Below are 26,738 nucleotides of genomic sequence, written 5' to 3'. Positions count from 1 at the left end.
AGGGCAGTGAGGGCCATTTAAAGGGCATTTAAGCCAGCTGATGTTTGTCAGGTTGGAACGGGCCCTGGCACAAAAATTCACGGAAATTCTAGATGAGCGTTTGGTAAGTAAAGTAAAATAAAGGACCAGCAAGAGGGTCACATGTGGACACCATTCCCAGGGCGTCTGCTCACAAAGGCTCCTCCACTATGGACTGGCGCTAAGGGACGGCCAGTCTGAGAACCCAGCTGCAAGATACAGCCCATGACCTTCACAGGGCCCCCAGGAGGGGCTTGAGGAGCATAGGGCTTGGAGGAAGGCAGAGGTCAGGACAGGTTTTGACCTCTGGGTATGCAGTGGACTCTTTGCAGCCAAGAGGAGCACTGTATGCTCAGATCCTTGACCCTACATCCCATCTGCCTCTCACCATCCAGTCCCAGCTGCAAGCCTGTCCTGGTGGGAGGAAGGGGACCCAAGGGCCAATTTCAAGGTCCTCAAACCTCAGCAACCTACCCATCCTCTGAGCCTGACTTTTTTCATTAGCAAAGTGGAGACATCGGCAGAACCCACACAGGACCCACCCACACGTTCTCATCTCGTCGGCACTCCAGCTAGAATTCCAGCACCCTGGTCTGTCCCTTCCAACTCCTCAAGCAGATTGTGCTCCTGGTCCACTGGAGGTGCTCAATAAAGGTTTATTACATTAAAAATACATCACTGGGCCTCAGGCACTCAGGGCTCAAACCCATGGGGCCACTACCTCTGAATCTGGGAAACCGAAAAACAGCAGCACGAAAAGCAGCAGCAGCTGAGGTGCCAGCTCAGGTTGTGGCCTACCTGGAAAACTCCTATGAACCCTTCAACACCCTACTCAAATGTGCCCTGTCTTAGGCAGAGGCAGCTGCTGCCCCTCTGTGGCTGTGTGGCACTCCTTTGCATGGACCAAGGGAGCTCCCCCAGCACCCAACTCAGGGCCAGGCACACAGCGGTACATGGGGAAGCTGCTGATGCCCACGCCTGGACCAACGGAGGAATCGCGGGGCTGTGTCACCTTCTTACATCCTCTTCCTCATCTTGCCCTTCTTGGAAGGGGCACCCCGGCCAAAGGCGCCCTGCTGCAGCTCCTGGGCGCGGCGCCGGTTGCGGGCAGAGAGCTGCTTCAGGCCCCCACGCTGCAGGAAGCGCATCTTCTGGGCTCGGCGCCGCTGCTTCAGGATCTGCTGCTTGGTCTTGAGCTCTGAGCGCACGCGGCCCGCGGGGGTGCCAGGGGTGCGGGGCTGGGATGCACCTGCTGGGACAGAGATGCCAGGAGCTCAGCTTTTGGGTCGACTCCCAATGTCTTCTCCTCCCAGAAGCCTCCCAGGTGTTCCCCTGTCCCCACTCCCATTCTGTGTTCAAGCCCCAACATCTGGCAGGTGGTAAGTGCTGAATAAGGCTTAAGTAGTCTACTGTAATGGGCAACAGCATGGACCCTCTAGCGCAAACTGCTGGGTGCAAATCCCAGCTGTGATCTCATGGACAATGACGTAACTTCTCTGTGCCTCAGTTTCCCCGCCTGTGAATTATGAATAGCATCTACCTCCAAGGTCCCAGAGAGACGTAAATGAGTTATTATGTGTGCAGTGTTCAGAACAAGGCCTGGTCCACAGTAAGGCCTCCCAAGTGTAACTATCACAATCAGAAATCACTCAACAAAGGCTTTCAGCACCTCCTCTAGGCTGGGCACTGGGGACCCAGGCAGGCTCCAATCCCTGTCTCTATGGACTGTATTGTCTAGGCTGTAGCTTAACCTTCTTCTGGCAAGAGAGAAATCAGAGGTCAGTGAGGAGAAGGGGCTTGTCCATGGTCACTCAGCCCCAGCCCACTCTCCCAGGTCTCTGGGAGGGCACTTTACTCCTTGCCCAGGGCTTCCCTGGTGGCTCAGAGGGTAAAGCATCTGCCTACAACGCGGGACACCCGGGTTCAATCCCTGGGTAGGGAAGATCCCCTCAAGAAGGAAAAGGCAACCCACTCCAGTACTCATGCCTGGAAAATCCCATGGATGGAGAAGCCTGGTAGGCTATAGCCCTTGGGGTCGCAGAGTCGGACACTACTGAGCGACTTCACTTTCACTTTTTCTTTACCCCTTGCCCACTTTAGTCTGTCACCTGCTGAAGGACCCAGGCCACGCCAAGAGGACCAAGTACCCGAGTTGACCAAATGTACTACTTGGCAGCCTGTATTTTAAGGACGACCCTCCCAGGGCTCTCACCTTGCCCTCGGCCGCGCTTCCCACCTCTTCGCTCTGGGCCACGGCGGTCAAAAGTTCCTTCTTCTTCTGAGTCACGATCATCGATTTTCTGTTTCTGTTTCCACTTTTGATAGCTGGGGGGCTGCATTAAGGAGGCTGCTTGCGGCATGGAGATGATCTTGGCACTCTTGGGGTTGACCATGCTCCCCTCCCCAACCAGGACACAGCCCTCACCTAAAAGGGGTTTGGTGGTTGAATCCGCTCGACTCCGCCCCCTCCCGAGCCCCCACCTATAGGAAGCTGGGGTGGTGGAGCTAGACCACGCCCTTCCTGACCCCGCCCCCCACCTACAGTGGCTGTGCTGAAAGAGCTTGGCCCCGCCCCCTCTAGTCCCGCCCTCCAGGATACAGGTCCCGCTTGTAGGAGCTGCTGATGTAGCGGCCACTCTCGGTCTTGATCTTTTTCTTGTCCTCTTGTCCTGACTGTCCCACAAACCGCTTCTTCTTCCGGTCCCTGTGGGAGGAGTTGGGAGGTGTGCCACAGAGGGAGGTGGCCCGCTTCCCCTCCAGGCCTGTGTCCCTCTGACCCCTCATCGGGTTGTTGGGAGGATTCAAGGAAAGCGGCATGCCTGCGTCTGGCATGCAGCAGGTGCTCCGTTAAGGCCCATTCCTTGCCCTTCCTCACCATTCCCTGGCATCCCAGGTCCCCAAAAAAAGTGTGTGTTGGTGGGGGGAGGTGTCTGGGGATTAGTCCAACCTAGGAGTCTGGGTCAGGGGCATGGGCCCCCTGGGGGGTTCCCAACCCCCCACTTTACCACCTCCTGGCTCTGTGACCCTGGACTAAGTCACATCACTTCTCCAAACCAGATTTCTAATGGGCAAACTGGGTCATGAGCCCCTGTCTAGAAAGACTAGCCCCCTAGAAGGGCAGATGGGGTCAAGACCCCTGTAGGGCATGACCACATGGGGATTGGCGGGTGGACGGTCATGATCTGTGCTCCACAGGATCCAGTGAGGGGTGGGAGGTGACAAAATTCCTGCTCTAGGGGATCAAACGGGAGTCAGGACAGTCAGGGGTCACACGCCTGTTGTGGGGACCAAGTGGAGGGCAGGTGGGCATGGGAGGGGTGTGCCGGCTGGCTCACTCACCACTTGAGCTGCTGCCGGCCCCTGGTCAGGCTCTGGGCTTCGTCTCCCATCAGGTCCAGCACTGCACCAGCCACCTGCTGCTCGAAGGCGCCCCCGTCCCCACCGATGCTCAGGCTGCAGAGGGAGGGTGGAGAGACACCCTGAGGTTGGGAGGGCGGCCCAAACACCCACCCCACTCCACCCCCGCCAGGACCAGCAGCCACTCACCCCCGCTCGCTGTCAAAATCCTTGGGCCGGTAGGGGATGTAGAACGCCTGGTCCCGCTGCCGGGCCTCCTCCCTCCGCCTCTTGGCTCCCCGGTGGGGTCCTGGCTGCTGTCGCTTCCGGCCGACAACTTCCGTGAAGAGGTCCTGGCGGACAGAGGCCCAGCATCACCTGCAGCCCCCAGGGAGCAAACTGGCCTCCCCACCTGCCAGCCCAGCTGGGGTCTAGGGCCAGGAGCTTCCGGGACCCTCCGTGTCCTCATCAGGACCCAAGCACCAGCAGAGGCAGGACTGGCAGGGTGGGGGCGGGCAGGATGCCGACCAGGGTGAGCCCCACCATGTGCCAGGCCCAGCTCAGGCCCCCAGTCACATGACCAAGTCCCCCATCCCTCTGTGGGTGGCCTTGCTCTCTATGACATGGACTAGTCCGGGGGTCTTCAAGTGTATTTTTTGCCTACTGGACCCTCTCTCCACATCAAGCATTAGAAGAGCAGGCCCAGGGCCCTACCCACCAGGTGAATGGGACACCCTGATTCCCCAGCCTTGCCTTTGGCCACGAAGGCCCAGCGCCTGACCCTGCCCGAGTCAAGCCTCTGCTGCTGCCAGCTCGGCCCCTTCCCACCTGCCCAGACCCCAGGCCGAGACAGGCGATGATGACAACGCCATGGCCACCTGGGCCTGTGGGAACCCTCCACGTGCCGTCTTCAATCTGCCCAGTGGACCCAGGACCATGTACTGTGGTCACGTGGCTGCAGTGCCCTCGTCTACCAGATTCCAGAAATGAACTTTCCTGAGATTCACTTGGCAGCAAAAGCGGACCTGAGCCGACAAGAGGCTGTGTCTGTCCCCTCGGCGTGGGGACCAGCACAGCGCACTGTGGAAACTGAAGCATTTCACGGCGGTGACACCCCAGACCCTGCTGAGGGTGTGACGTCATCCACAGGGGACCCACCGTAAAGACTCTGAGTCCTAAAACACACCTGGCCTCCTGGGCTTAAGGCAAGGGATGGTGGACGAGACCACAACCCCATCCTGTAGATAGGGAGGCTGGGGCTGGGTCACTGGTTTCCTCAAATGTCGGAGGTGAGACTGGGATCACTGCCTCTACCCCTAGCAATGGCTCAAAGCCCTGAGGTCAGCCCCATGGGCTGCTGGGACTTGACCCTCCTTTCCCCCACCCCAGGCCAGACTCCAGGGTCCCCAGGGTGGGGCCTGCACCTCTACACTCTCTCCCGCCACCTCCTCCTTCTCAGGCTGCTCCTCCTGCGGTGCTGGGAGGCTCGGGGCTGGGCCTGCCGGGCCCTCCTGCCGCTCCTGCCGTCCCTGCTGGAAGCTGGCGATGGCTTTGCGGTCCTTCTCCCGCTTGGCGCGCATCACCTGGCTGCTCAGGTCGCGGCTGGAGGCGTTGATCTCAAAGATGGTCTGTAGCGGGGAGACACCCAAGGCCTTCACCCACTGGCTGCTTCCTCCCCAACTCCAACCTCCCCTACTTGGTGTGCTCTCTCTGGTATTCCTCCTAGTTCCCTTCCACTCATTCCTGGCTTTTCACAATTAAGGAGGGAGGCCCAGAGAAGGCGAGTAACAGGCCTAAGGTCACACAGCAGGGACACGCTAGATCTAGGATTTCAACCTAAGTTCACTGGATCCCAAACCAGTGCTTTTTAACCATGCAGGTTTCCAGCTCCTTTTCTCCTTTTCTCCTCCAGCTGGCAGGCCCTTCCTGCTTTTGTGGGCATCTCCCATAGACAAAAGACACGGGAGGCATCCCAATGGGAGTCAGGAGATAAGAGCTATTGAAAGCCAGCTCCTCTAACAGGCCTGGGATGTCTCACTGACCTCTATGAGCCCCAGTCTACCCATCTGTATGGAAGGCCTGGGAAACGTGCTGTGCGCCAGCAGGGATGGCTCCGGAACAAGCAGAACCTTGGCTCTAGGGATGCTGACACAGCTAGAGCCGCGGACTGAGAGGATTCCCTGCTCAGGTCCCGCTGAGGGGTCAGGCGCTCAGCCAGACCCGGGCCCCGCACTCACCGCCCGGGAGCGGTAGTTCCTGATGCTGTCCACCAGCCTGAGCCGCTGCAGCTCCTCCTGCTGGAAGTGAGAGCCTGGCAGGAGGGAGGGAGAGAGGCGTGAGGTCCAGTAGGTTCTGCGGGGTCCACCTCACACCCGCCTGACACAGGGACTCACTGAAGAGCGGGTGTAGGCCCAGCCCGGCGAGGTCCAGCTCCTTGGCCCTCTTGATGGACTCGGGCGAGGGCGCCGGCCGTGAGCGCACATACTGCTGCTGGGCATTGTCGGCCACGCGGCTCAGGCCCCGCAGCTCCAGCGATGCCTCCAGGCTGGTCCGCAGGCCGCAGTCCTCGTCATCCACCACACCCTGCGGCACCCGGCCCAGTACGCCGTCCCCGCCTTTCGTGCCTGCCGCCCGCCAGGAGCCCCGGTCAGAGGCCATCCTCTGCCCGCGGCCCCTTCCCAGCCCCACTCTGGGTCCTGAGTCACTAAAATCAGCCCCACAAGGGAAACCATCAATTATCGAGTGGCTCCGCCTGTTTTTATAAATACAGGTTTATGGATCACACCCGCCTCTACTCATGTCTGTATTATCTGTGGCTAATTTCACACTACAAGGCCACAGACAAGGAGCTGCTGGGCATCAGGTGACCTGCAGGGCCCAAGATGTTTACTATCTGACTCTTCAAGTGAAAGTGTGAGTCGCTCAGTTGTGTCTGACTCTGCGACCCCATGGACTGTAGCCCACCAGGCTCCTCTGTCCATGGGATTCTCCAAGCAAGACTACTGGAGTGGGTTGCCATTCTTTTCTCCAGAGAATCTTCTTGACCCAGGGATGGAACCCAGGTCTCCTGCATTGTAGGCAGATTCTTCACTGCCTGAGCCACCAGGGAAGCCCTTGCTGCTGCTAAGTCACTTGAGTCGTGTCCGACTCTGTGCGACCCCATAGACGGCAGCCCACCAGGCTCCCCCGTCCCTGGGATTCTCCAGGCAAGAACACTGGAGTGGGTTGCCATTGCCTTCTCCAATGGATGAAAGTGAAAAGTGAAAGTGAAGTCGCTCAGTCGTGTCTGACTCTTAGCGACCCCATGGACTGTAGCCTACCAGGCTCCTCTGTCCATGGGATTCTCCAGGCAAGAGTACTGGAGTGGGTTGCCATTGCCTTCTCTGGGGAAGCCCTTATCTGGCTCTTTATCTGTCTTTCAAATACAGACATCTTTCCCTGGGGTCAAATCCCAAGCCAGGACAGTGTGGCCCACCTCCACCCTCTGTCCACATCCTGAACTCCAGGGGGACCCAGTCCTGCTCCAGCTTCTACTCACCTGAGGGCTCCTCAGGGGGACGGGCAAGGGTCAGAGCACGGCCCAGGAACAGGTGTAGGTCCAGTAGGTAGGGGACCTCGTCGGGGGCCACCAAGGAGTAGGCCGTGCCACTTCGGCCGGCCCGGGCCACACGACCTGCAGGGGAAGGTGGTCAGACGGAGACAAAGGCAAAGGACCCCAGAGCCCAGCACTAGTCCCACGTGCCCAGCCCTAAGGGTAGAGCCACGCCATGGCCCCACCTGACTGAACAATGTCCCACCTATGAAGGGGGCAGGGCAGTGAGAGTCACTGCGGCTACCTGCCCGAGAGGTTGTGAGCCCACATGGTGCCCTGGGAGGTCAGCAGAAAAAGATGCAAGAGAGACTGCCCTGGTGGTCCAAAGGTTAAGAATCCATCTTGAGATGCAGAGGACAGGGGTGCGATCCCTGGTGGGAGAACTAAAATCCCACACGCCACAAAGTAACTAACTGAGCCCGTGAGCTGCAACAAAAGATCCCGCGTGATGCTGTGAAGACCCTGGGTGCCACAGCTGAGATCCAACGCAGCCAAATAAATAATCAATAAAATTTAAAACAAATAGACGCAAGACACTGCTTTTCATCCGTATCAGAGGTCTTCAGGCATTCCCACTATGGGTGATTTTTCCCAGAGAAATAACCCAGGGTGCAAAGATTCAACTGCAGGGACCCCATTCCCTCTGTCGGAAGAGCAGCAAACCAGAAACCACTTAAAAGACGTAAGGACAGGGGGTCAGTTAATTAGCTGATTATCACCTGGGGTGGGTACTACACAGCTGAGGAAAGGGGCTGCACACTGCAGTCTGTGGCCAAATCCAGCCCCAGCCTAACTGTGTAAATAAAGTTTTATCAGCACACAGCTGTGTTCCTTCATTTACAAATTGTCTGAGGCTGCTTTCAGGCTACCAGGGCTGAGATCTGGAACAGACTACATAGCTCCAGAGCCTAAAATATTTGCCATCTGGCTCTTTACAGAAACAGTTTGCCGACCCCGGTCACAGAATGGTGTTAGATGATGAATGGAAAACATGCCTGATGTACACAGAGGTAAGAAGAAGGTTACAGGTAAGAACAGCCAGTGTGGGGACTTCCCTGGTGGTCCAGTGGCTAAGACTCTGCACTCCCAATGCAGGGGGCCTGGGTTCAATCCCTGGCAAGGGAACTAGATCCCACGCACCACGGCTCAAAGTTGACGTACCACAACTCAGGATCCACATGCCACAAGCAAGACCCAGTGCAGCCAAATAAGTAAATAAATAAAAATAAGTTGGTTTTTTTTTTTAAAAAGGAACATTCAGTGTGAGTCTATTTTTGTGTTAAGTAAGTCCATGGAGAACATGACACTTTGGCTTGTTTCTGCATCTTGCAAAAACCATGTCACCATGTTTGGAAGATTTTGTTTGTGGTGGTCTGATTCACACTGCTGGTCATGTAGCACATGAGAAATTCCCTTTGGGGGTTCTGAGATGCCTCAAGGGACGTGCAGGGCCAGCCCTCCCAAAGCAACGGAATCAAGGGTACAGTACGCAGCCACCAACAGGGAGACGAGGCTGGAGACCCAGGTGGAGGCTCCCTTGCACCCCAAAGGTCCACCCACCACGGGTGGCTGGAATTTACCCCTTCGACAATGTCCAATTACATGCAAGACAACTGAAAGAAACCAGTCCACCAGAAGCTTCTCTCACACGAACTTACTTAACTTACTTGTATTTATAAATATAACACACGTATTTATGAGTTAAAAGAAGAAAAAAGGAAGTAGGCTGATGGTTACCAGGGGCTGGAGAAGGGGAAGAGGGAGTTAGATTAATGGGTAGTGGGTTTCAGTTTGTTAAGACAAGGATGCTCTAGATAAAGAAGGTGCGTGACGGTTACACAACAATGTGACCGTCTTGATGCCACTGAACTTACAGCTGAAAGCGGTTAACATGATCACTGTATGTTTATGTATATTTCACCAAAATTTGAAAAAACGAATCCCAGACACCCCGCTTTGCTACCTGTGTGACACCTGGCTAGTTCTGAACCTCCCTGCCTCGGTTTCCTCATCTGTAAAATGGGGCCAGTGTGGCTGGTACCCACTGCACAGGGTTGTTGTGAAGACAAAAAGCAAGCAGAACACCTGGACCAGCACCTCACATGACGAGCACCTGTGGCCGTCACATCACCAGTGGGGGTGGGGGACTTCCAGGAGGGCAATGTCCTGCCTTCTAGGTGTTCTGCTCCATTTTCAAATTTTGCTTCAACATGTGGGTGTGAGTTGGCCTGGGTGGGCTGGCCAGGCCTGACAGGCTGCCTGGATAAAGTAGGGAGTCAGGAGACCCTGTCTGCAGTTGATGGAGCAGGAGGCAGATGCGTCAGGCTGCTGTGCAAAGGTTACAAAGGTCCCCAGGAGTTTTAGGGAGAAGACTGTAGGGAAGAGGGGTCGCATCATCAAGGACCCTGAAGGCAAAGAGAAGCAGAGGACTGGGGAGCCCAGAAAACTCGGGAGCATCACCTCCTTAAGAGTCTGAGGCTGCCTGACAGATCCGCTCCCCAGAGAATCTGATTTATCAGTCCCCTCCTTGGGCCTTCATTCTCCACCAGTAGTGGCAGGACTCGACTCCTGCACCCTCAGTCCTTGCCGGGACTTGGCGCCCCCGCTGGGGTCCGGTCCAGCCGCGGGCTCCTTACCCACGCGGTGCAGGAAGAGCTTGCCCTTGGCGGGGAAGCTGTAGTTGATGACGTTGTCCAGCAGTGGGATGTCCAGGCCCCGGGCGGCCAGGTCAGTCACGATGAGAGCCGAGCACTTGCCATGCGTGAACCTGGCCAGGTTAATCTTGCGGGCCGTCTGGTCCAGGGCGCTGTAGATGTGGGCACAGCTCACCCCCTGGGTCGCCAGCAGCTGCTCGGGGTGAAGACCGGAGATAGGGAGAGGGGTTAGACACAGTGGCAAGACCACGGGCTCTGGAGTCAGGTGCTCTCAGTTTGAACCCCGGTTCAGCTGGGTGACCTCGGTTTGGTATCTTCTTCAGGATTAATGGGACTCGTATCACCTCTCACCTCTGCAAGGTGGTTTGAGTCAAAAAAACATGACACGTGCAGAGAGGTGTCCCTCAGGGAGGCTGCAAGTGCTACCGCAAGACACTCAAGTCTCCTCCTGAGTCACGAACAGGCTGTGTGGCCTCGCCCAACTTTCCTAACCTCTCTGCGCCTTCACTTTCTTCTGTGGAATGGGGCGAGCACGTTTCCTCTCTGTAGTTTTGTTAAGAGGATTAAATGAGCTAATACACGCACAGTGCTGAGAACAGGGCCCACAACACAGGAGGCGCTGTGCAAGTGCTAACTGCTCTTTAAAAGTGATGATTTGGTTTTATTCATCAGTGACTCCAGCAGCCAGACAGAGGAAGCACCGTTCAACGGTGTCACGTGAGTGAAACCCAGCGGCCTGTGTCCTCAGATAACGCACCCCAGGTGTGGCTGACCCGAGGCGGCTGCCTGGACTCGGGCCCGGGCAGCCTTGGGGGCTAGAGGACTCGCTCCCCAGGAGGGTGACAGGTGTACACGTGCAGAAAAGCTGCTCACGTAAGATTAGGGCACTTTATACAGCTTACAGCATGCAGGTTATCTCTCAATTTAAAAAAGAGAAACACAGGGGATACTAAAAACCTACAGAAAAATGATGCAACAGCTGAGACACACTTCAAAATACCCGGGATGGAGCGACGGATATTAGAGACGAATCAAGACTGGGTGTGAGTTGATAACTGAGTACCTGAAAGTTCATTATGCTATTTTCTGACTTTGGTATGTGTCTGAAATTTTTCATGTGTGTGTCTGTCTCTGTGTGTGTATCTGCGTGTGTCTGTGTGTGTGTTCAGTCACTTCAGTCGTGTCTGACTCTGCAACCCCATGGACTGTAGCCCACCAGGCTCTTCAGTCCATGGAATTCTCCAGGCAAGAATATTGGGAGTGGGTTGCCTTTCCGTTTCCAGAAATTTTTCATAACAGCTTCAAAGAATTAACGGAGAAGGCAATGGCAACCCACTCCAGTACTCTTGCCTGGAAAATCCCATGGACGGAGGAGCCTGGTGGGCTGTAGTCCATGGGGTCGCTAAGAGTCGAAAATGGACAAAGCTCTGGCCAGGCCCAAGGGCCGCTCTGGTGCTGCTCTCTGGTGGCCGAATCCGGAACTGCAGCTCCGAGCTGGCGCTGGAGTAGGTGCTGGTCCCCAGGACAGGAAGGAGGGGATGGGGGCGTCCCTGCTCACCTCGCTGAGATACTCCGCGTGGTGCTTGGTGGCCACAAACACGACCGTCTGGTCCTGGGGCCGCACCACGTTGCGCAGCAGGTGGAGCAGCACAGCGGCCTTGGCATCCTCCCGCACCAGGAAGAAGGAGGTCTGTGGAGAGAGGGCGGGGTCGGGGCGGGGCGGGGGGAGGGGGTGGGTTCCTGACCCCGCGGGCCGGGGGAGGGGCAAGGGCAGAGCCTCACCTTGAGCTGCTCGTTGAGTTTAGAGTCCACATCTAACCGGATGAGCACGGGCTCCGTCAGGCCTGCGGTGAACAATGGAGGAGGATGGGCGGGGAGTTGCTAAGAGTCAAGACTGCCCACCCCCACCACCCCCCAGGTACTGATGAGTTTCCCAGCCCCCAGCCCCGCTCCTGCGGCCCCCTCACCAGCTCGGGCGAACTCCACCAGCAGCTTGGGCAGTGTGGCAGAGAACAGGACAGTCTGGTGGCCCCCTGGGAGGCGGCCGATGATTTCCTGGAGCTGCTCTGCGAAGCCCATTTCAAAGAGCCTGGGAGGGCAGGGGAGGGCAGGGCAGGGTCAGGAGAGGGGCTTCCATTCCAGTGAGTTCCAAACCTGTCATCCTGCCCTCATTGCTCTCTGTCACCTGGACAGATGCTTCTGTAACTCAGATCCCTTTTTCTCTATTTGACAACCTTATCCTAAGCAGTCATGACCTCGGTACGTTGGGCCTGGTCTCAGTTATGCTTTGTTTTATTTTGTTTTGGCTGTGCTGTGCAGCATCCAAGATCTTGGTTCCCTGACCAGGGACCAAACTCATGCTCCCTGAATTAGGAGTGCAGAGTCTTAACCACTGGACCACCAGGGAGGTCATTGTTCAAATAAATGATACCAGCCCTCACTCTGGCTCAGGCACGGTTCTATATGAATAAAACTTCCCCTGTGCGCACTATTTTATCCCCACTTTGTAGCTAAGGCAGGCCACCAAGGCCCACGGACCCTCAGGGATTTGCCCAAGTTAACAGAGCTGGGATCAGCTCCTACCCCTGTCTGGCTCCAGTCTGTGCTCAGCCTTGTGCTACTTTTTATCTCTTTGAAATCATGTGTTTGTTGTTTTACTATTCTTTTCAATATTCCTAATACCAAAGGAGAACTGTTGCTCTCACATGACCTGCAGTCTGTGGCCCACTTTGGAGAAACACTGCTTTAATCTGGGCTGCATAGGTCTCTCCTGGCAGAGCCCTCCCTCCTGGCCAACCCTGACACAAGTACCCGGGAATGCACCTGCAGCCTTACCTGTCGGCCTCATCGAATACCACATACTCCACACTCTGCAGCTTCAGGTTCATCTCCACAGCCACATGCACCAAGCGCCCAGGGGTAGCGATGATTCTGGAAGTAGTTGTGCCGGCCAGGTCACCCGGGTCCAGGGTCACCAGCATAGCACTCCTCTCACTCCCCAAGCCCTGGCCATTGGGGAAGGGACCCCAGAGCCTCATCCCCAACCCACAAACTCACATGTCAGGATTTTCGTGCAAGGCTGCAAACTGGTCTTCCATCCTAGGAAGAAGAGAGGGTGTCTGTCAGTTTGATTGAATAGGTTTCTTTTGTCTCTCTCCCTTCCCATCTCCAAATGCCTAGATGAGTCCCACACCCTGATCCCGGGGTTGGAACTGGGGGAAAGCTATTGCTGAGATGCTAGGCAAAACCACTGCCGGGACAAGGGCTATAAGTTCAAACATACAAAAGGACTGCTAACAACAAAGTTCTCCAACGAGAAGGACTCAACCATAGAATCCATCTCTTTCACTCGAAATGTTCAGATTGAAACAAAACTGCCTTTGACCCACAGCACCACCTAGCAACTAACCCTGGAACTCCCAGCTCCACCTAGAAGCAGGTTTCCTGGATCTCTATGTCCTTGTTCTCAAACTGTTTAAGCACACATCCCTAACTTTAGTTCTCCTCTGAAAACACCTTGGGACACCTGTAGGAGCCTGGACGCAGAATTCTGGGCCAGGTCCAGCTTATGGAGGTTATTTCTGACAACCACAGCAATAGAGATAATAAATTATAATGTAGGCAAAAGAGCACTGAAAAGCAAAACACTCTCTCAGTAAGAATCAAGAGTGACTGGTGACAGTGACATCCTGAGAGAATAAAGAAGGGGCTGCCCTTTGAGGGAGAAAATGTGGAACAGGGGCAGGGACGCTAATCTTAGCTCTACTTCCAGACCACCGTGTGGCTCTCTGGGCCCATCACTTCCTCAGCTGGCTCATCTGTAAAACAGGTGTGGTGCCTGTTACCTCTAAAGGACGGTATAAGCACATCAGGAAAAATATAGTGTTTTGTAAATTTGAGCTATCACAAACGCCCCCTTGATTGGTGCACATTCCACCTGAAACAGCCCCAAATCAAGCATATTAAAACATGGGTGACCCTGGCGCTTCCAGCTCTCCTTTAGGAACATCAGAACCTGCGTCTGAGTTGTGTGGGAAATTTCTTTCGGTATTTTACTGTATGTTTCCCCTTGCTGGTATTTCAGGAACGTGCGGAGACGTTGCTGTTATTAACAAGCAGCACAGGCTCTGTCCATCTGATGGGGAGGCCCAGGCAGGCTTGCTTTGGGGGCCACCATGCAGGGCACCTAGGGGGCTCTTACTTGTCCCCACCCAGGATCAGGGCAGTCTTGAGGCCAGTGAACTTGCCAAGCTGTGGAGAGACAGAGAGAGAGAGAGAGAGAGACTGAGAGCTGGTGATGGGAGCTGAGGCTTCAGTATTGGCTTGGTGGTAAAGAATCCCCTGCCAGTGCAGGAGACAAGGGTTTGATCCCTGATCGGGGGAGATACCCTGGAGAAGGAGATGGCTACCCACTCCAGTATTTTTGCCTGGGACATTCCATGCACAGAGGAGCCTGGTGGGCTACAGTCCATGGGGTCGCAAAGAGTCGGATAGGACGGAGCAACTGAGCATGAGTAAGGATGGGAATTGACCCCACCCACTGAGGCCTCGCTGACTGGTCCCAGCTCAGTCTAGCCACCCTGTCCCCCCGCCCGGACACACCTCCTTGGTGAACTTCATGGTCTGCAGGGCCAGCTCTCGGGTGGGCGAGAGGATGAGGGCACGGGCCCCAGTCTGGGCGCTGTGGGTCTTGAGCCGCTCGAACATGGGGATGAGGAAGCAGGCGGTCTTGCCACTGCCCGTCCGGGCCATTGCCACCACATCCTTGCCGTCCAGGATCATTGGGATGGTCTGCAGGGGAATGAGCGGGGCAGGGGAGGGGTCAGTTCCTGCACCCATGGACCACGTGATCCAGAGCGTCAAGTCCGAGCGGAGAACTGGGACATCTCAGAGGAAGGGGCGGGGCCTGTCTCCCAGCCCTGCTCCCACTCTTGTTAAAGCCTGTGTGCACAGCTCAAGGGATGAGCGACCGTTACCCCCAACCCTTTCGACCTTTGGGACACCTCTCTTCCGGTTAAGCCAGGCTCTACCTCCCCGTCTGGTCCTCCTCCTCAGGACCCCAGAGAAACGCTGTCTCCCTCTTGGCTAAATGTCTGAGGACAACTATCATGAGATGACAGTGGGTGATGATGGGGTGTCTGTGAGCTGCTGGGGCAGGGACTGAGCAGGGAGCAGCTGAAGTGGCAAAGATGCCCCGAGTCGAGCATCTGCCCTGCTGGCCCTGACTTTTCTCCACTTGTGAATGGGGAAGCTCGTGGGGCTTCGGCCAGAGTAAGAGGGGACAACAGATGTGATGCTGGGACAAGGGGAGAATGTCAAGAGGCCAGATGGACGGGTCGAGTTGGCATCCCCTCCTTCTGACCTGCAACAGCATCCCCGCCCCATACCTTCCTCTGGATGGGTGTCGGCACCTTGTAGCCCTTCTTCATGATGCCTTTGAAGACTGGGTAGCTCAGGCCTGGGAAAGACACAGGAATGGCCAGGGGGCTGAAGAAGCCCCTATGAGACATGGCTGAAAACTACATGGGACAAATGACTGTCGCATAAACAAATAAACAGCAAGAAAAAAAGAAAAGCAATAGAACAAAGCTGATGGATTAATAGAGACTGAGAAGACAAGTTTACTGATTGTGGGGTATGAACTGCATTTGGATTCTGACATGAACACTCAATGCCGTGGGCTTCCCTGGTGGCTCAGACAGTAAAGAATCTGCCTGCAATGAAGGAGATCTGGGTTTGATCCCTGGGTCTGGAAGATGCCCTGGAGGAGGGCATGGCTACCCACTCCAGTATTCTCACCTGAAGATTCCCATGGACAGAGGAGCCTGGTGGGCTACAGTCCATGGGATCAGAGTCAGACATGACTAAGCAACTAATACATATATATGTACATACATAATGCTGTGAGACAATGGGGGTCTGAACACTGATGGGGCCTGAGATGACACTGAGGAACTGGGTTTGTTTTAGGCGGAGGAGGTCCTGCATCTCTTGGAGGCAGGTGGGAAGTATTTAGGGACAGGAGATGACTTGTTTCTTTGCCCAGTTCTCTATCTGGGTGACTGTCTTTTTCTTATTGATTTATAAAAGCTCTTTATATATTAAGGTTATTAGCTCTTTGTCACACAGTTGCAAATACATTCCAATACAGCATTTACTTTAACTTAGCCTACAGTGTTTTTTGGCTTTTACACATGTCTAATTACCATTCAACCCCCAGATATCTTTGCCTGTTCCTGCAACAGCATCACCCCGAGTCTTGCCCTAACTGTTCTCTCATTCTGTCAGGCCCGCTGCCCCCATAAGAAGGCTGTGACTGGCTTGGAGATTATCTGCTGCCTCCATCCACCCAAGCCTACCACAGTGCAGAGTCTGGAACAGATCACGGAGGCCATGATGACCCCCTGTGGCTCCCCTGACCCAAGTTCCCAGATGCCTGGCTCACCCACCCATGGACTGGAAGCCTCCTGATTTCTTCTTCTTCTTGTTCTGAGCTCGCACCATCTCCCGCGTGTCTGGCTCCACGTCCGAGGTGCATTCCGAGGTGGGGAAAGTGGGTAGGGGTCTGCCAGGTCCCAGCTGGGAGGGAGCAAAAGAGAAGCAGCATCACTCCAGGTACAGTCAGACCAGTGGGGACAGGGAAGGGGGCTGTCCTGCTGCCAAGCCCCTCCAACTAGCCCTCATTCAAGGTGTTGATGCTCCTGTGAGATCACGTGACTTCTCTGCTAAAGGGCTCTCCTTTGACTGAACGAAGACAGGGCAGCGGGTCTGAGAGTAGGCTCTACAGACAGACTGCCTGTATTTCAGTCTCAACGTTGTCACTTGCAGCTGTGAGACCTCAGGCCAGGGACTTCCTTGCCCAGAGCCTGTGTTCCCCAATCACAAAAATGGGGATGAAAAGAGCATATGCCTTATAGGGTGTTGGGAAGACTAAATAGGTGTGTATAAAGCTTAGGACAGTGCCCAGATGGTGGTACCATCATCATTATCATCCAGACCAGTTATTCAGAGCCCTCAAAACTTTGGGAAGCCAATCAAATCATCTATTATGAATGAGGTACCAGACTTTTTCAGTCTGTCCTGCACCTGTCTCCCTCACACCCTCTCTGATCATCACTCCTCCCCAGATCTGGTCTCTCTCATTCCTGGCTTCCTCTCTCTGCCACCCACTTGTTCTAGCACAATTAAATCATACCCAGACACCTCCTCTGGGGAGCCTTCTTGGACTACAGCACTGCCTTCTTCCTCTCAGAAATAACATTTATAAAAACACTAATTCATAATAATGACTGAAACTTATATGGCACTTACTATAAGCCAGGTGCTGTGCTGAGCGTTTGTATAAATTAATTCACTCCTCACAACAACACTGTCAAGCAGCTATTATTACTTAGTGTCTTTTACAGAGAAGGAAACTGACACGCAGAGAGGTGAAGTGATCTGGCAAAGTCACAGCCAGTAAGGGATATGAACGCTGGCTTCAGAGTCTATATTCCTTCCTATGTGCTCCTCTGTGGTCCAACACAACCCTCTAGGTCAGAGCTGCACCTGTCTTGTACAGTCCCTGAGATAAGAATAATTTTTAAATCTTAAAAGATCATAGCAAAATCAAAGTAGACAGTTGTATGACCTTCTATGACCCTGCAAAGCCTAAACTATTTACCATTTGGTCCTTTACAGGGCAAGTTTGCCAACCTACCCCTGCTCTAGACACGTGATAACAGAGTGCCTGCAACACACTGGTGCCCCAGCAATATTTACTGAAGAGCAGAATGTCTGAACACTGTCATTCCTCCTTTCCACAGTGTTTGAGGCACATAGAATCGACTACTTTCTACACGTGCAGAAGTTGAGGCACACACAGAGAGATTAAGCAATTTCTCCCATGTGTACTCCCACAGCTGGTACAAAGGGTCGAACACATGGCTGTGCCTTGGTCCCTAGTTATAGAGTACCTGCTGTATGAGGCTCGGTTGAGATGGAATAAGGTCCCCATCTGGTCCCTACTTCTGAAGAGCAGAGAGGGCTCTCTTCATATAAACGCCCACTCATTCATCTATTATACCCAGAGTCTTCTAAAGGTTGTGAGAAACAACAGGCTACAGCTCTTTTGCTCCCTTGGGGCTCACACCTGCCCCCACCACCACCACCATTTGCATACACTTAGCACTCAGGAATGGACATAGCACAGGGCCTGGAGCCATACAGTCCTGGATTTGAATCCTGGCTCTCCCACTCACAAGCTATGAGGTCTTGGTCAAGTTACTTCACCCCTCCAGGCTTCTGTTTCCTTCTGTGAAAAAGGAGGATAAATACTTAGCTCGCAGGGTTGATGTGGGGATTAAATGATAAGGCTTATAAAGGCTTTTAGCACGAAGCCTGCACACAGTAAGTGATCAACAGACGCGAGTTTATTATTAGTTTCTCAGAGGTTTGGGGGCGTCGCTGTCTCAAAGCCACGAGGTGCAGCCTTCTCCTAATTCGTCCTCCGAAGAACCCCCAAACTCTCAAAAGTCCAATGTTCAGCACCCGCACTTTTCATTGGACGTATGGAAACCAGGATCCGCCCCCGCTGGCCAGGAAGAAGCCAATGAGAAGCGCCAGACCAAGCGTCAGCCAGGAAGGCCCCGCAGGCCCCCAGCTTACCCAATACAAAGGCTTCGGGAGTCCGGACCCCGGGTGCGGAGGGTCCTGGCACACGTGCTCAGGCCGGAGGTCCTGCCCTGACCGCCCGGCCAGCCGATCTGTCCCCATCCTCAGCCGTGCCCGCTCCCCAGCTGGGGGAACTGCCGTGCACCGGGCGGAGCAGGGGCTCGGGTTCCGACGTGTATCAAAGCCCTGCTCTCCCTACCTTCTGGGCCCGGGCGTCATCTTCTGCCTGGATCTCAAACTCGCCGTCCTCCGAGTCGCTGCTGTGGGACTGGGACGCCGCACCCCGGCGCTTCCGGAGCCCCTTCTTCTTCTTCCACTGGGCCATGGTAGCTCTGGACCGCGGTGCGGCCGCCGGGCGCGTGCCGGCAGCCATGCGGGCCCCGGCGCCAGGAAACGGGAGGGGGCGGAGCCCGTAGGGACATACCAACAGCGCGGCGGGGGCACCGGGGACGCCTCCACGCGGCCCCGGCTGCGTTCCCGCTCCTTCTGCTGCCTCTGGAGGCTTGATCCACATGCACGCACACACTCCCCTCGCTGGCGCGGAGGGTCCCCCTTCCGAAGCTTTGGGGAGCTCCGGGGGGGGGGGCGTCCGGATTCGGGGGCCTTAACTCACCCCCGAGGAGTAAATGGTTCCGGCCACCCCGCCCCATCCTGTCACTCACGGGTTGCTGTTTGACGCGCGCGTGCGCGCGTGGAACACACGTCGCTAGGGCCTGTCTGGCGGCTCTGGGTCTTTCCGCGCGGTGTCCCGGACTGGGGCTGGGGGCTGCCTTGGAACTTCCCGGAGTCGCGGGCTCCCGGGATTCAGAGCTGCCGATTCGGATATCCGGCGCGCGCCTCCGGTGCCGGAGCGCCCCCGCAAAGGAGTCCAGGCCTGGGAACAGGGGACGCTGAAGCTAACGACCGACGTCAGCGAACCAAGATGCTCAGGTAGGAAAATAACTCGATAATGCGGGCACATCGGACATCTACGGGACGTGGACTTGGGGATCGGGATCGGTGAATGTGGGGCAGCTGGACGACTGGGTGTGATCCCCTAGTAGTGGAATGGTTAAGTGCAGGAGCTTTAGACCCTTAATCAGGTTCAAATTCAGTTTCCACTGTTTTAGCTTTATAGGTGTGACTGACACTTGTGACTTCACCTTTTGAAGCCTCAGTTTTGTCATCTGTAGAATGAACATAATGGAAGCTACCTCACAGGAGTGTTGAGAGGATGAAATGAGACAATGCTACCTCTCTTTGCAGGAGGTAGGCTTGGGATTGATCGATGCTGGTTATTATTTCTGCCCCATAAATATGTACAAGATATAGAAACCTGCCCTGTTTCCCCCATCCCCCACCAGCATAGTTGGTTTTCTGTGTGGTGCCAGAATAGGCATAGGCCCAAATCTCTTGTTCATCCCCCTAGTGTTCTGTAAATATTGACTGAGCACGCACCAGTATGCTAGGAATGCATATTTACTCATTAAATATTCATCTGTAACACCCCTGTCCCCGTCATTTCTGTGTGCTCAGTCACTCAGTCATGCCTAACTCTGTAAATCCATGGACTGTAGCCCGTCAGGCTCCTCTGTCCATGGTGATTCTCCAGGCAAGAATACTGGAGTGGGTTGCCATGTCCTCCTCCAGGGGATCTTCCCAACCCAGGGATCAAACCCAGGTCTCCCACATTGCAGGTGGATTCTTTACCATCTGAGCCACTAGGGACGCCCACTCCTTCATTACAACAACTCAAAAAATGTCAAATTTCTGAAATGTTCCCTGGAATTGGCAGCTCCCCTTTGAGGAAGACTGGTTGCTGGAGAATGTGACCTTTTTGCCCTGGGGACGGGCCCTTAAGCGATTGCCAGTCTTTTCTGATGACAGATGGTTGCCATCCTTACCCCTTTTCACAGGGAGCCCTGGATGCAGGGCCTGGCAAGTAGAGCACCCCTTTTGTCACTCAGGACTACGGAGAGCATGAAGACCCCAGTGGAGCTGGCCATCAGCGGGATGCAGACTCTCCACGTTCAGCACCGTGGCCGGAGTGGCTATCGGGTCAAGGTTAGGCCATCATACGTGGATGAGACTTTGTTTGGCAGCCCTGCAGGTACCCGGCCCGTACCACCAGACTTTGACCCACCATGGATGAAGAAGGCCAACAGAACCAGAGGAGTGGGGACAGGGGTCTCTCAGGCCTTGGGGGCCAATGGGAGCTGTGAGTCCACCTCCTCCAGTGGCAGCACCCCAACCCTCACACCAAGGAAGAAGAACAAATACAGGTAATAGGATAGGGAGATTGCCTGCTGTTCACCTGCTGTGTGACCTTGGGCAAGCAATTTGACCTCTCTGAGCCCGTTTCCTCACAGTGGAAGGTGGGACCTAGTGGGATTATTGAGAAGACTTAAGGGGGTGAGACGTGTACAGTGGTTGGCACAGTTACCTGACACTCAGGAATAAATTAATGGTAATGGCATTAGACTGGACTTCTGAGGCCCAAAGGGGTGAGGTGATTTGTCCAACAGAGAGAGAGGTGTTAGTCGCTCAGTTGTGTCCAACTCTTTGCGACCCCATACACTGCAGCCTGCCAGGCTCCTCTGTCCATGGAATTCTCCAGGCAATAATAGTGGAATGGGTTGCCATTTCCTTCTCCATTTCCAACCCCGGGATTGAACCTGGGTCTGCTGTACTGCAGGAGGATTCTTTACCTTCTGAGCCACCAGGGAAGCCCTTGATTTATCCAAAATCACAGAGCAATTTGCATAAGATTATTAGTGTGGTTGATCCATCAAATGACATAGATATGGTGATTCCAGACTGAAGCAAGTCATTTGAAAATGTTTCTTGCTGCATTTTCACCAACAAGTTAGAAAAATGGAATCTAATGCCAGTGGTTATTTTTGTAGGGATTATTTAGATTATTTCAATGAATTTCAGCCTGGAGGGAGGCCCCAGGACTCTATCTTATTGATTGTCATCAGTGTCTTGAACGGAGATATGGAAGACTAGTATATTAGTCAATCAGGTTTGTTATATATAACAAAATACTATAGACTTAAACAGCATGAGTTTGATTTTTCACAGTTACGGAGGCTTAAAGTCAAAGGTCAAGATGCCAGCAGGGTTGGTTTCTCCTGAAGCCTGTCCTTGGGTTGCAGATGGCCAGCTATTCCCTGGGTCCTCACATGGACTTTTCTCTGAGTGTGTACACTCTTGGTGCCTCTTCCTCTTCTTATAAGGACACAAATCCTATTGGATTAGAGCCTCACCTTTGTGGCCTCATTTGTGTGTGTGTTAGTCATTCAGTCGTGTCCAGCTCTTTGCAACCCCATGGACTGTAGCCTGCCAGGCTCCTCTGTCCATGGAATTCTCCAGGCATGAGGACTGGAGTGGGTTGCTATTCCCTCCTCCAGGGGATCTTCTTGACCCAGGGATCAAACCCAAGTCTCCTGCGTTGCAGGCAGATTCTTTACCACTGAGTCACCAGGGAAGCCCATGGCCTCATTTAACCTTAATTTAATTCAACACAAATCTTGGGAGGAGGCAATTCAGTCCTTAATAACTAGCTGGTCCTATTTGGGATCTATTCTGAGCCAAAAGGCACATACACTAATTGAGAGTGGGAATAGTGCCTATTTAAGGAGATAAAATTCAACAGAGAGGAAAGCAAGGCCCCATGATTGTCACGTCTGCTTGACAGTTCCATGGAGCACAGAGCAGGCTCAGGTTGACATCAGCAGCACTGACATCTCCAACGTGGCTGAAAGTGCTGAGTTCACTGTAGGCTGCATTAACAGAAGTCTATGACAGGAAGGCAACAGTCAGCCTCATGCTCTCCTAGAGGTTGGAACTTTGTGCTGGATGCTGACAGGTAGAGGGTGTCAAGTTAGAAGGTACATAAGAGGTAGAGATGCTATTAAGCAGAAACTTTGGTACCAGACAGACATAGGTAACCAAATCTGGGTTTGAACAGCTAAATCAAGTGGCCAAAATGTTGACTTTTCAAAGACTTGCAGTTTGGGAATGAGGAGCACTTTTAGTTCTGGCCGAAAGTCATGGACCTCACACCTCATAGATATGCCATGAATATTTGTGGGATTAATTAAAAAAAAAAATGCTGAATGAATCTAGTTAAAGGTGAGAGGCCTAGAAGGCATTTAAGTCTGGCTTAGTGATCAAGAGCTTGGGCCCTTGAGTGGGGGGCTGGATTTGAATCTTAACTGTACCTTCCTTGTTATCCTCCCTGTGCCTCAGTTTTCTTGTCTATAAAATGGGATTATCATATTGCCATCCTGTGGGTTTTGTGAGAAATAATGAGATAACACAAATGACAAGCTGAGTCCTGGGCCTATACATGAAAAGCCCTGAGTAAATATTCAAAAATTTTAAAAGCTACTCTGGTGGTGTGGCCAGGTCACAGCACCCTCTACATGCCAAGTGCTTGGCTGTGCAATTTCAAATACAGTTAGAAGGGCCACATGACTGCAGAGGGTTCAGCTGACAGGGCCACTAGGAAAAGGGTGAAGTGGTGAGTTAAAAGAAAAAGTAAAGGCTCTGAAGAGTAAGGTTATATTACTGTTGGTTGCAAATAACGTAAGAATTGGGCTTGCAAACAAGCTAAATGGGCCTCAGCAGACAAAGGGCATTTGGGGCTTATATAACAGGGGCTCAAAATGTTGTTGGGATTCTTTCCCACACACGTTCCAGGTGAGATGGCCACCAGCTCTTTTGCCCTTATATCCTTCCTGAGCCCGTTCTTCAGCACTCAGTGGAAGAAAGACATTTCTCGCCTAGTAGTTTCCGCAAAGATTCTGAGGGAGACTCCCATTGGGCAGAATGGGTCATGTGGTTAGCCCTGAGCCAATCAGTGTGGTCAGGAGGATGGGGTATGCAAATTGGCCTGGCCTAGGCCAATTGGGTACATGCCCCGGATGCGGTGGGGAGGATGCAGGGGGACTGGATGCTCCGCAGGGAAGAAATAGTAAGAGTTGGGGCTAGTAGTACATGAGGGCTGTGGCTTCCCTGTGGGTACTTCTGGGATCTACAGGCAATCATCTGCTGCTACAGGGGCCTGGCCGGGGCTGGGGGGATGGGGGGGGGGGGGGGTGAGAAAAGTTTACAAGGCTTATTTCCCCAGCTCATTGTTTCTCTTCCCTTCCCAGACTGATCAGCCACACTCCTTCTTACTGCGACGAGTCTCTCTTTGGCTCCCGACAGGAGGGCGCCGGCTGGGAGGCCAAGTGGATGGCAAGAGGTGATGCTGCAAAGCTCCACGCCCTCTTCTGGACCCCCCCAGCTACCCCTAGGGGCAGCCATTCTCCCCGCCCCAGGGAGACTCCAGTGCGGGCCGTTCACCCAGCTGACCTCTCAAAGACAGAGCACAGGGTAGTGGCCAGCTCCCGGAGGCTGTCCGTGGATGGGTTAGACACGCCACGCCCTCTGAGGCGGGAGCGTTCCCACTCCCTCACCCACCTTAATGTCCCCAGCACAGGTCACACACCCGCCAGTAGCCCCTGCACAAATGGGCCCCGAGATCCCAGGCCTGCCCCATCAGGGGTGACCTTCCGGAGCCCCCTGGTGACTCCCAGGGCTGGTTCAGTCAGTGTTTCAGTGCCAACTACCCCCCGACAAGGTGGGGCTACCCAGAAAACAAAGCCCCCTTGGAAATGAGTTTCTTGGTCCTTTCTGCAGGTGTGCCCATGGGGTCACAGGGAGGGGCAGAGTTTCAGAGAATGGTGCTGGTGGGCAGGCCTCTGGGGAGACCACAGGCTTTGGTGGAGCATTCCTGGGGACAGACAGAGCAACGGCGGGCAGTGCCCCGCCTCTGACCACCTCTGGTTGCTCCCTGCTTTCCCCACTGATATGGATTGGAGGGTCAACCCTTGACATACCTGTGTTCAGTCCTGTCATGGCCACATGGCGTTTCAGTGCCAACTCAGGGGGTGTCCCCTGGGAGGGTCCCCCCACCTCTTCCATCACACCCACAACATTGTCTCACCGCCAAGTGTGAATAAATGGTGTGATTGCCAACCTGGAGGGCTCTTCCTCCCTCCCTTCAAGCCAAGCTCCTGCTCAGGATAAGATTCCAGCTGAGTCTGGAGGCCTCAGGAATTTTCCCAGGCACCATGTGTGGACCAGCCGGGAACACGAGGATCTGGGTGGTTTGTGAGTGGACATTTAAAAATTTTAATAGTCATGTATTTATTTTCATGTATTAAATATACCAGTAGCTCATCGAAACCATGAGTTTTATTAATTTCTTTTTTCCCCATAAGGTAAAGACCAGTGTTAGGCCTGAATTGATTTAAGTAACAAAATTAATAATGTCGCAATCATCAGCGTGGCAGTGGGGCAACTATCCTCCTCCCATCATGGGCTTCTAGGTAATGCCACTAATTGGTGGGTTGGCTGATTCTTCCTGAGTTCAGAATATGGGCTACAGTTGTTTTGAAATCAGATATATAAATATATATCTGATGTACATTTCCTACCTTTAAAAATGCAGGTCAAGAAGCAATAGCTAAGACTGGACATGGAACAACTGACTAGTTCAAAATTGGGAAGAGTATGACAAGGCTGTATATTGTCACCTTGCTTATTTAACTTATATACAGAGTACATCATGCAAAATGCCAGGTTAGATAAATCACAAGTTGGAATCAAGATTGCCAGAGGAAATATCAATAACCTCAGATATGCAGATGATACCACTGGCAGAAAGGGAAGAGGAACTAAAGAGCTTCTTGAGAAGGGTAAAAGAGGAGAGTGAAAAAGCTGGCTTAAACTCAGCATTCAAAAAAGCTAAGATCATGGCATCCATTCCCATCACTTCATGGCACTTAGAGGGGGGAAAAGTGGAAGCAGTGACAGATTTTATTTTCTTGGGCTCCAGGATCACTTTGGACAGTGACTGCAGCCATGAAATTAAAGGATTGGAAGAAACAAGCTGCTCCTTGGAAGAAAAGTTATGACAAATCTGCTGCTGCTGCTAAGTTGCGTCAGTTGTGTCCGATTCCGTGTGACCCCATAGACGGCAGCCCACCAGGCTCCGCCATCCCTGGGATTCTCCAGGCAAGAACACTGGAGTGGGTTGCCATTTCCTCTCCAATGCATGAAAGTGAAAAGTTGAAAATGAAGTCGCTCAGTCGTGTCTAACTCTTCGCACCCCCATGGACTGTAGCCCACCAGGCTCCTGCGTCCATGGGATTTTCCAGGCAAGAGTACTGGAATGGGGTGCCATTGCCTTCTCCATGACAAACCTAGACAGCATATTAAAAAGCAGAGACATCACTTTGCCAACAAAGGTCCATCTAGTCAAAGCTATGGTTTTTCCAGCAGCCATGTATGGATGTGAGAGTTGGACTATAAAGAAAGCTAAGCACCGAAAAACTGATGCTTTTGAATTATGGTGTTGGAGAAGACTGTTGAGAGTCCCTTGGACTGCAAGGAGATCCAACCAGTCAATCCTAAAGGAAATCAATCCTGACTATTCATTGGAAGGACTAATGTTGAAGTTGGAACTCCAATGCTTTGTCCACCTGATACGAAGACCTGACTCATTGGAAAAGACCCTGATGCTGGGAAAGACTGAAGGCAGGAGAAGGGAGCAATGGAGGGTGAGTTGGTTGGGTGGCATCACCTACTCAATGGACATGAGTTTGAGCAAGCTTCAGGAGTGGGTGATGGACAGGGAAGCCTGGCGTGCTGCAGTCCATGGGGTCACAAAGAGTTGGACATGACTTAGCGACTGAACTACAGCACCAAAGCTCTTAAAAAGCAAAATCCACGATTATTGGACTTTGCCAAATTGAGGGGTCCAGTAAGAACACAAAGTTACACATGGCACCTGGAGAGCATTCAAGATGGAGCCCTAACTGGTCAGGGCCCACCTTTCCCTGCTCTGCACTGTCCTGGGTCAGGCCCCTTAGGAAGAACAGCAAAGCCTTTGCCCTAATGGAGTTGCACCCAAAATCGCAGCATCCCAGTGGGTAGGGTGGAGGCCAGGCTTCGGGCCTCTCCTTGTCCCCATTTTCCCATGGTGCACCTCCAGGAAGCACAGATATTTCAGACAGGCCAGCTGAGGCCACATCTTGGGTTCTATACCTCTACGCTGGGGGAAAAGATGTGCAAACACTCCTGGGGAACTGTGGGAGGAGCCAACGGTGACAAGGAGCAGGGGCGCATGTACAGATGCCTACGCAAGTTGGGTGGGCCATGAAGGAAGCCAGCAAGCTGCACTCTCAGCACAAACACAGCATTTTACACGTGGATATTTAAATTTCCTAGAACTCGAACAGAATTAGTAGCCTCCTCTCCTCAGTTTTACTTGAAACTCTGATTTGCCTTCATCTCCTCCCCCTACGTTTTAACAGACATTGGCCACAAGTACCTCTTTCCTCCAAACGATCCTAAAAAAAAGGAAGCGACTGCCCAAGTATGATGCAAAGAGGCAGCTGACACTGAGGCGGTGAGGGCTGGAAGACATTTGGGAGTGGTGGGGACTGGGG

General features: G+C 53.6%; 2 protein-coding genes and 1 non-coding gene across 10 annotated transcripts; 2 read left to right on the top strand and 1 right to left on the bottom strand.

The window, feature by feature from the left end:
- Positions 1 to 654: 654 nt before the first annotated feature.
- On the bottom strand, positions 655 to 18,664 carry DDX54 (DEAD-box helicase 54). Of its 2 annotated transcripts, none has more exons than XM_044930119.2 (20): positions 18,452 to 18,664; positions 16,050 to 16,179; positions 14,988 to 15,058; positions 14,203 to 14,391; positions 13,802 to 13,851; positions 12,658 to 12,699; positions 12,436 to 12,531; positions 11,568 to 11,689; positions 11,383 to 11,444; positions 11,159 to 11,290; positions 9,583 to 9,793; positions 6,893 to 7,027; positions 5,748 to 5,978; positions 5,592 to 5,665; positions 4,779 to 4,982; positions 3,565 to 3,707; positions 3,358 to 3,471; positions 2,618 to 2,722; positions 2,231 to 2,343; positions 655 to 1,270 (listed from the first exon to the last, which is right to left on the bottom strand). In XM_044930119.2, the coding sequence occupies exons 1-20, from the start codon at positions 18,623 to 18,625 to the stop codon at positions 1,035 to 1,037; spliced, it is 2,634 nt and encodes an 877-aa protein (XP_044786054.2). In that variant the 5' UTR covers positions 18,626 to 18,664; the 3' UTR covers positions 655 to 1,034. The 2 variants fall into 2 exon arrangements, with proteins under 2 accessions (XP_044786054.2, XP_044786055.2); XM_044930120.2 differs by having other exon boundaries at positions 655 to 1,267; positions 18,452 to 18,663.
- TRNAG-CCC lies at positions 7,999 to 8,071 on the top strand. The gene has a single exon. It is a non-coding gene; the product is annotated as a tRNA-Gly (tRNA).
- A 241-nt stretch (positions 18,665 to 18,905) lies between the features above and the next one.
- RITA1 (RBPJ interacting and tubulin associated 1) lies at positions 18,906 to 24,471 on the top strand. Of its 7 annotated transcripts, none has more exons than XM_025267567.3 (4): positions 18,906 to 19,182; positions 19,425 to 19,500; positions 20,199 to 20,513; positions 23,394 to 24,471. In XM_025267567.3, the coding sequence occupies exons 3-4, from the start codon at positions 20,212 to 20,214 to the stop codon at positions 23,899 to 23,901; spliced, it is 810 nt and encodes a 269-aa protein (XP_025123352.1). In that variant the 5' UTR covers positions 18,906 to 19,182; positions 19,425 to 19,500; positions 20,199 to 20,211; the 3' UTR covers positions 23,902 to 24,471. The 7 variants fall into 7 exon arrangements, with proteins under 7 accessions (XP_025123352.1, XP_025123351.1, XP_006053076.1 ...); XM_025267566.3 differs by having other exon boundaries at positions 19,362 to 19,500; XM_025267565.3 differs by having other exon boundaries at positions 18,907 to 19,182; positions 20,148 to 20,513.
- Positions 24,472 to 26,738: the final 2,267 nt, after the last annotated feature.

Source organism: Bubalus bubalis, chromosome 17, assembly GCF_019923935.1.
Source record: "Bubalus bubalis isolate 160015118507 breed Murrah chromosome 17, NDDB_SH_1, whole genome shotgun sequence".
Lineage (NCBI taxonomy): Eukaryota > Metazoa > Chordata > Mammalia > Artiodactyla > Bovidae > Bubalus > Bubalus bubalis.
Note: the sequence above shows the minus strand (reverse complement) of the source record. Positions and strands in the feature narration are given on the sequence as shown.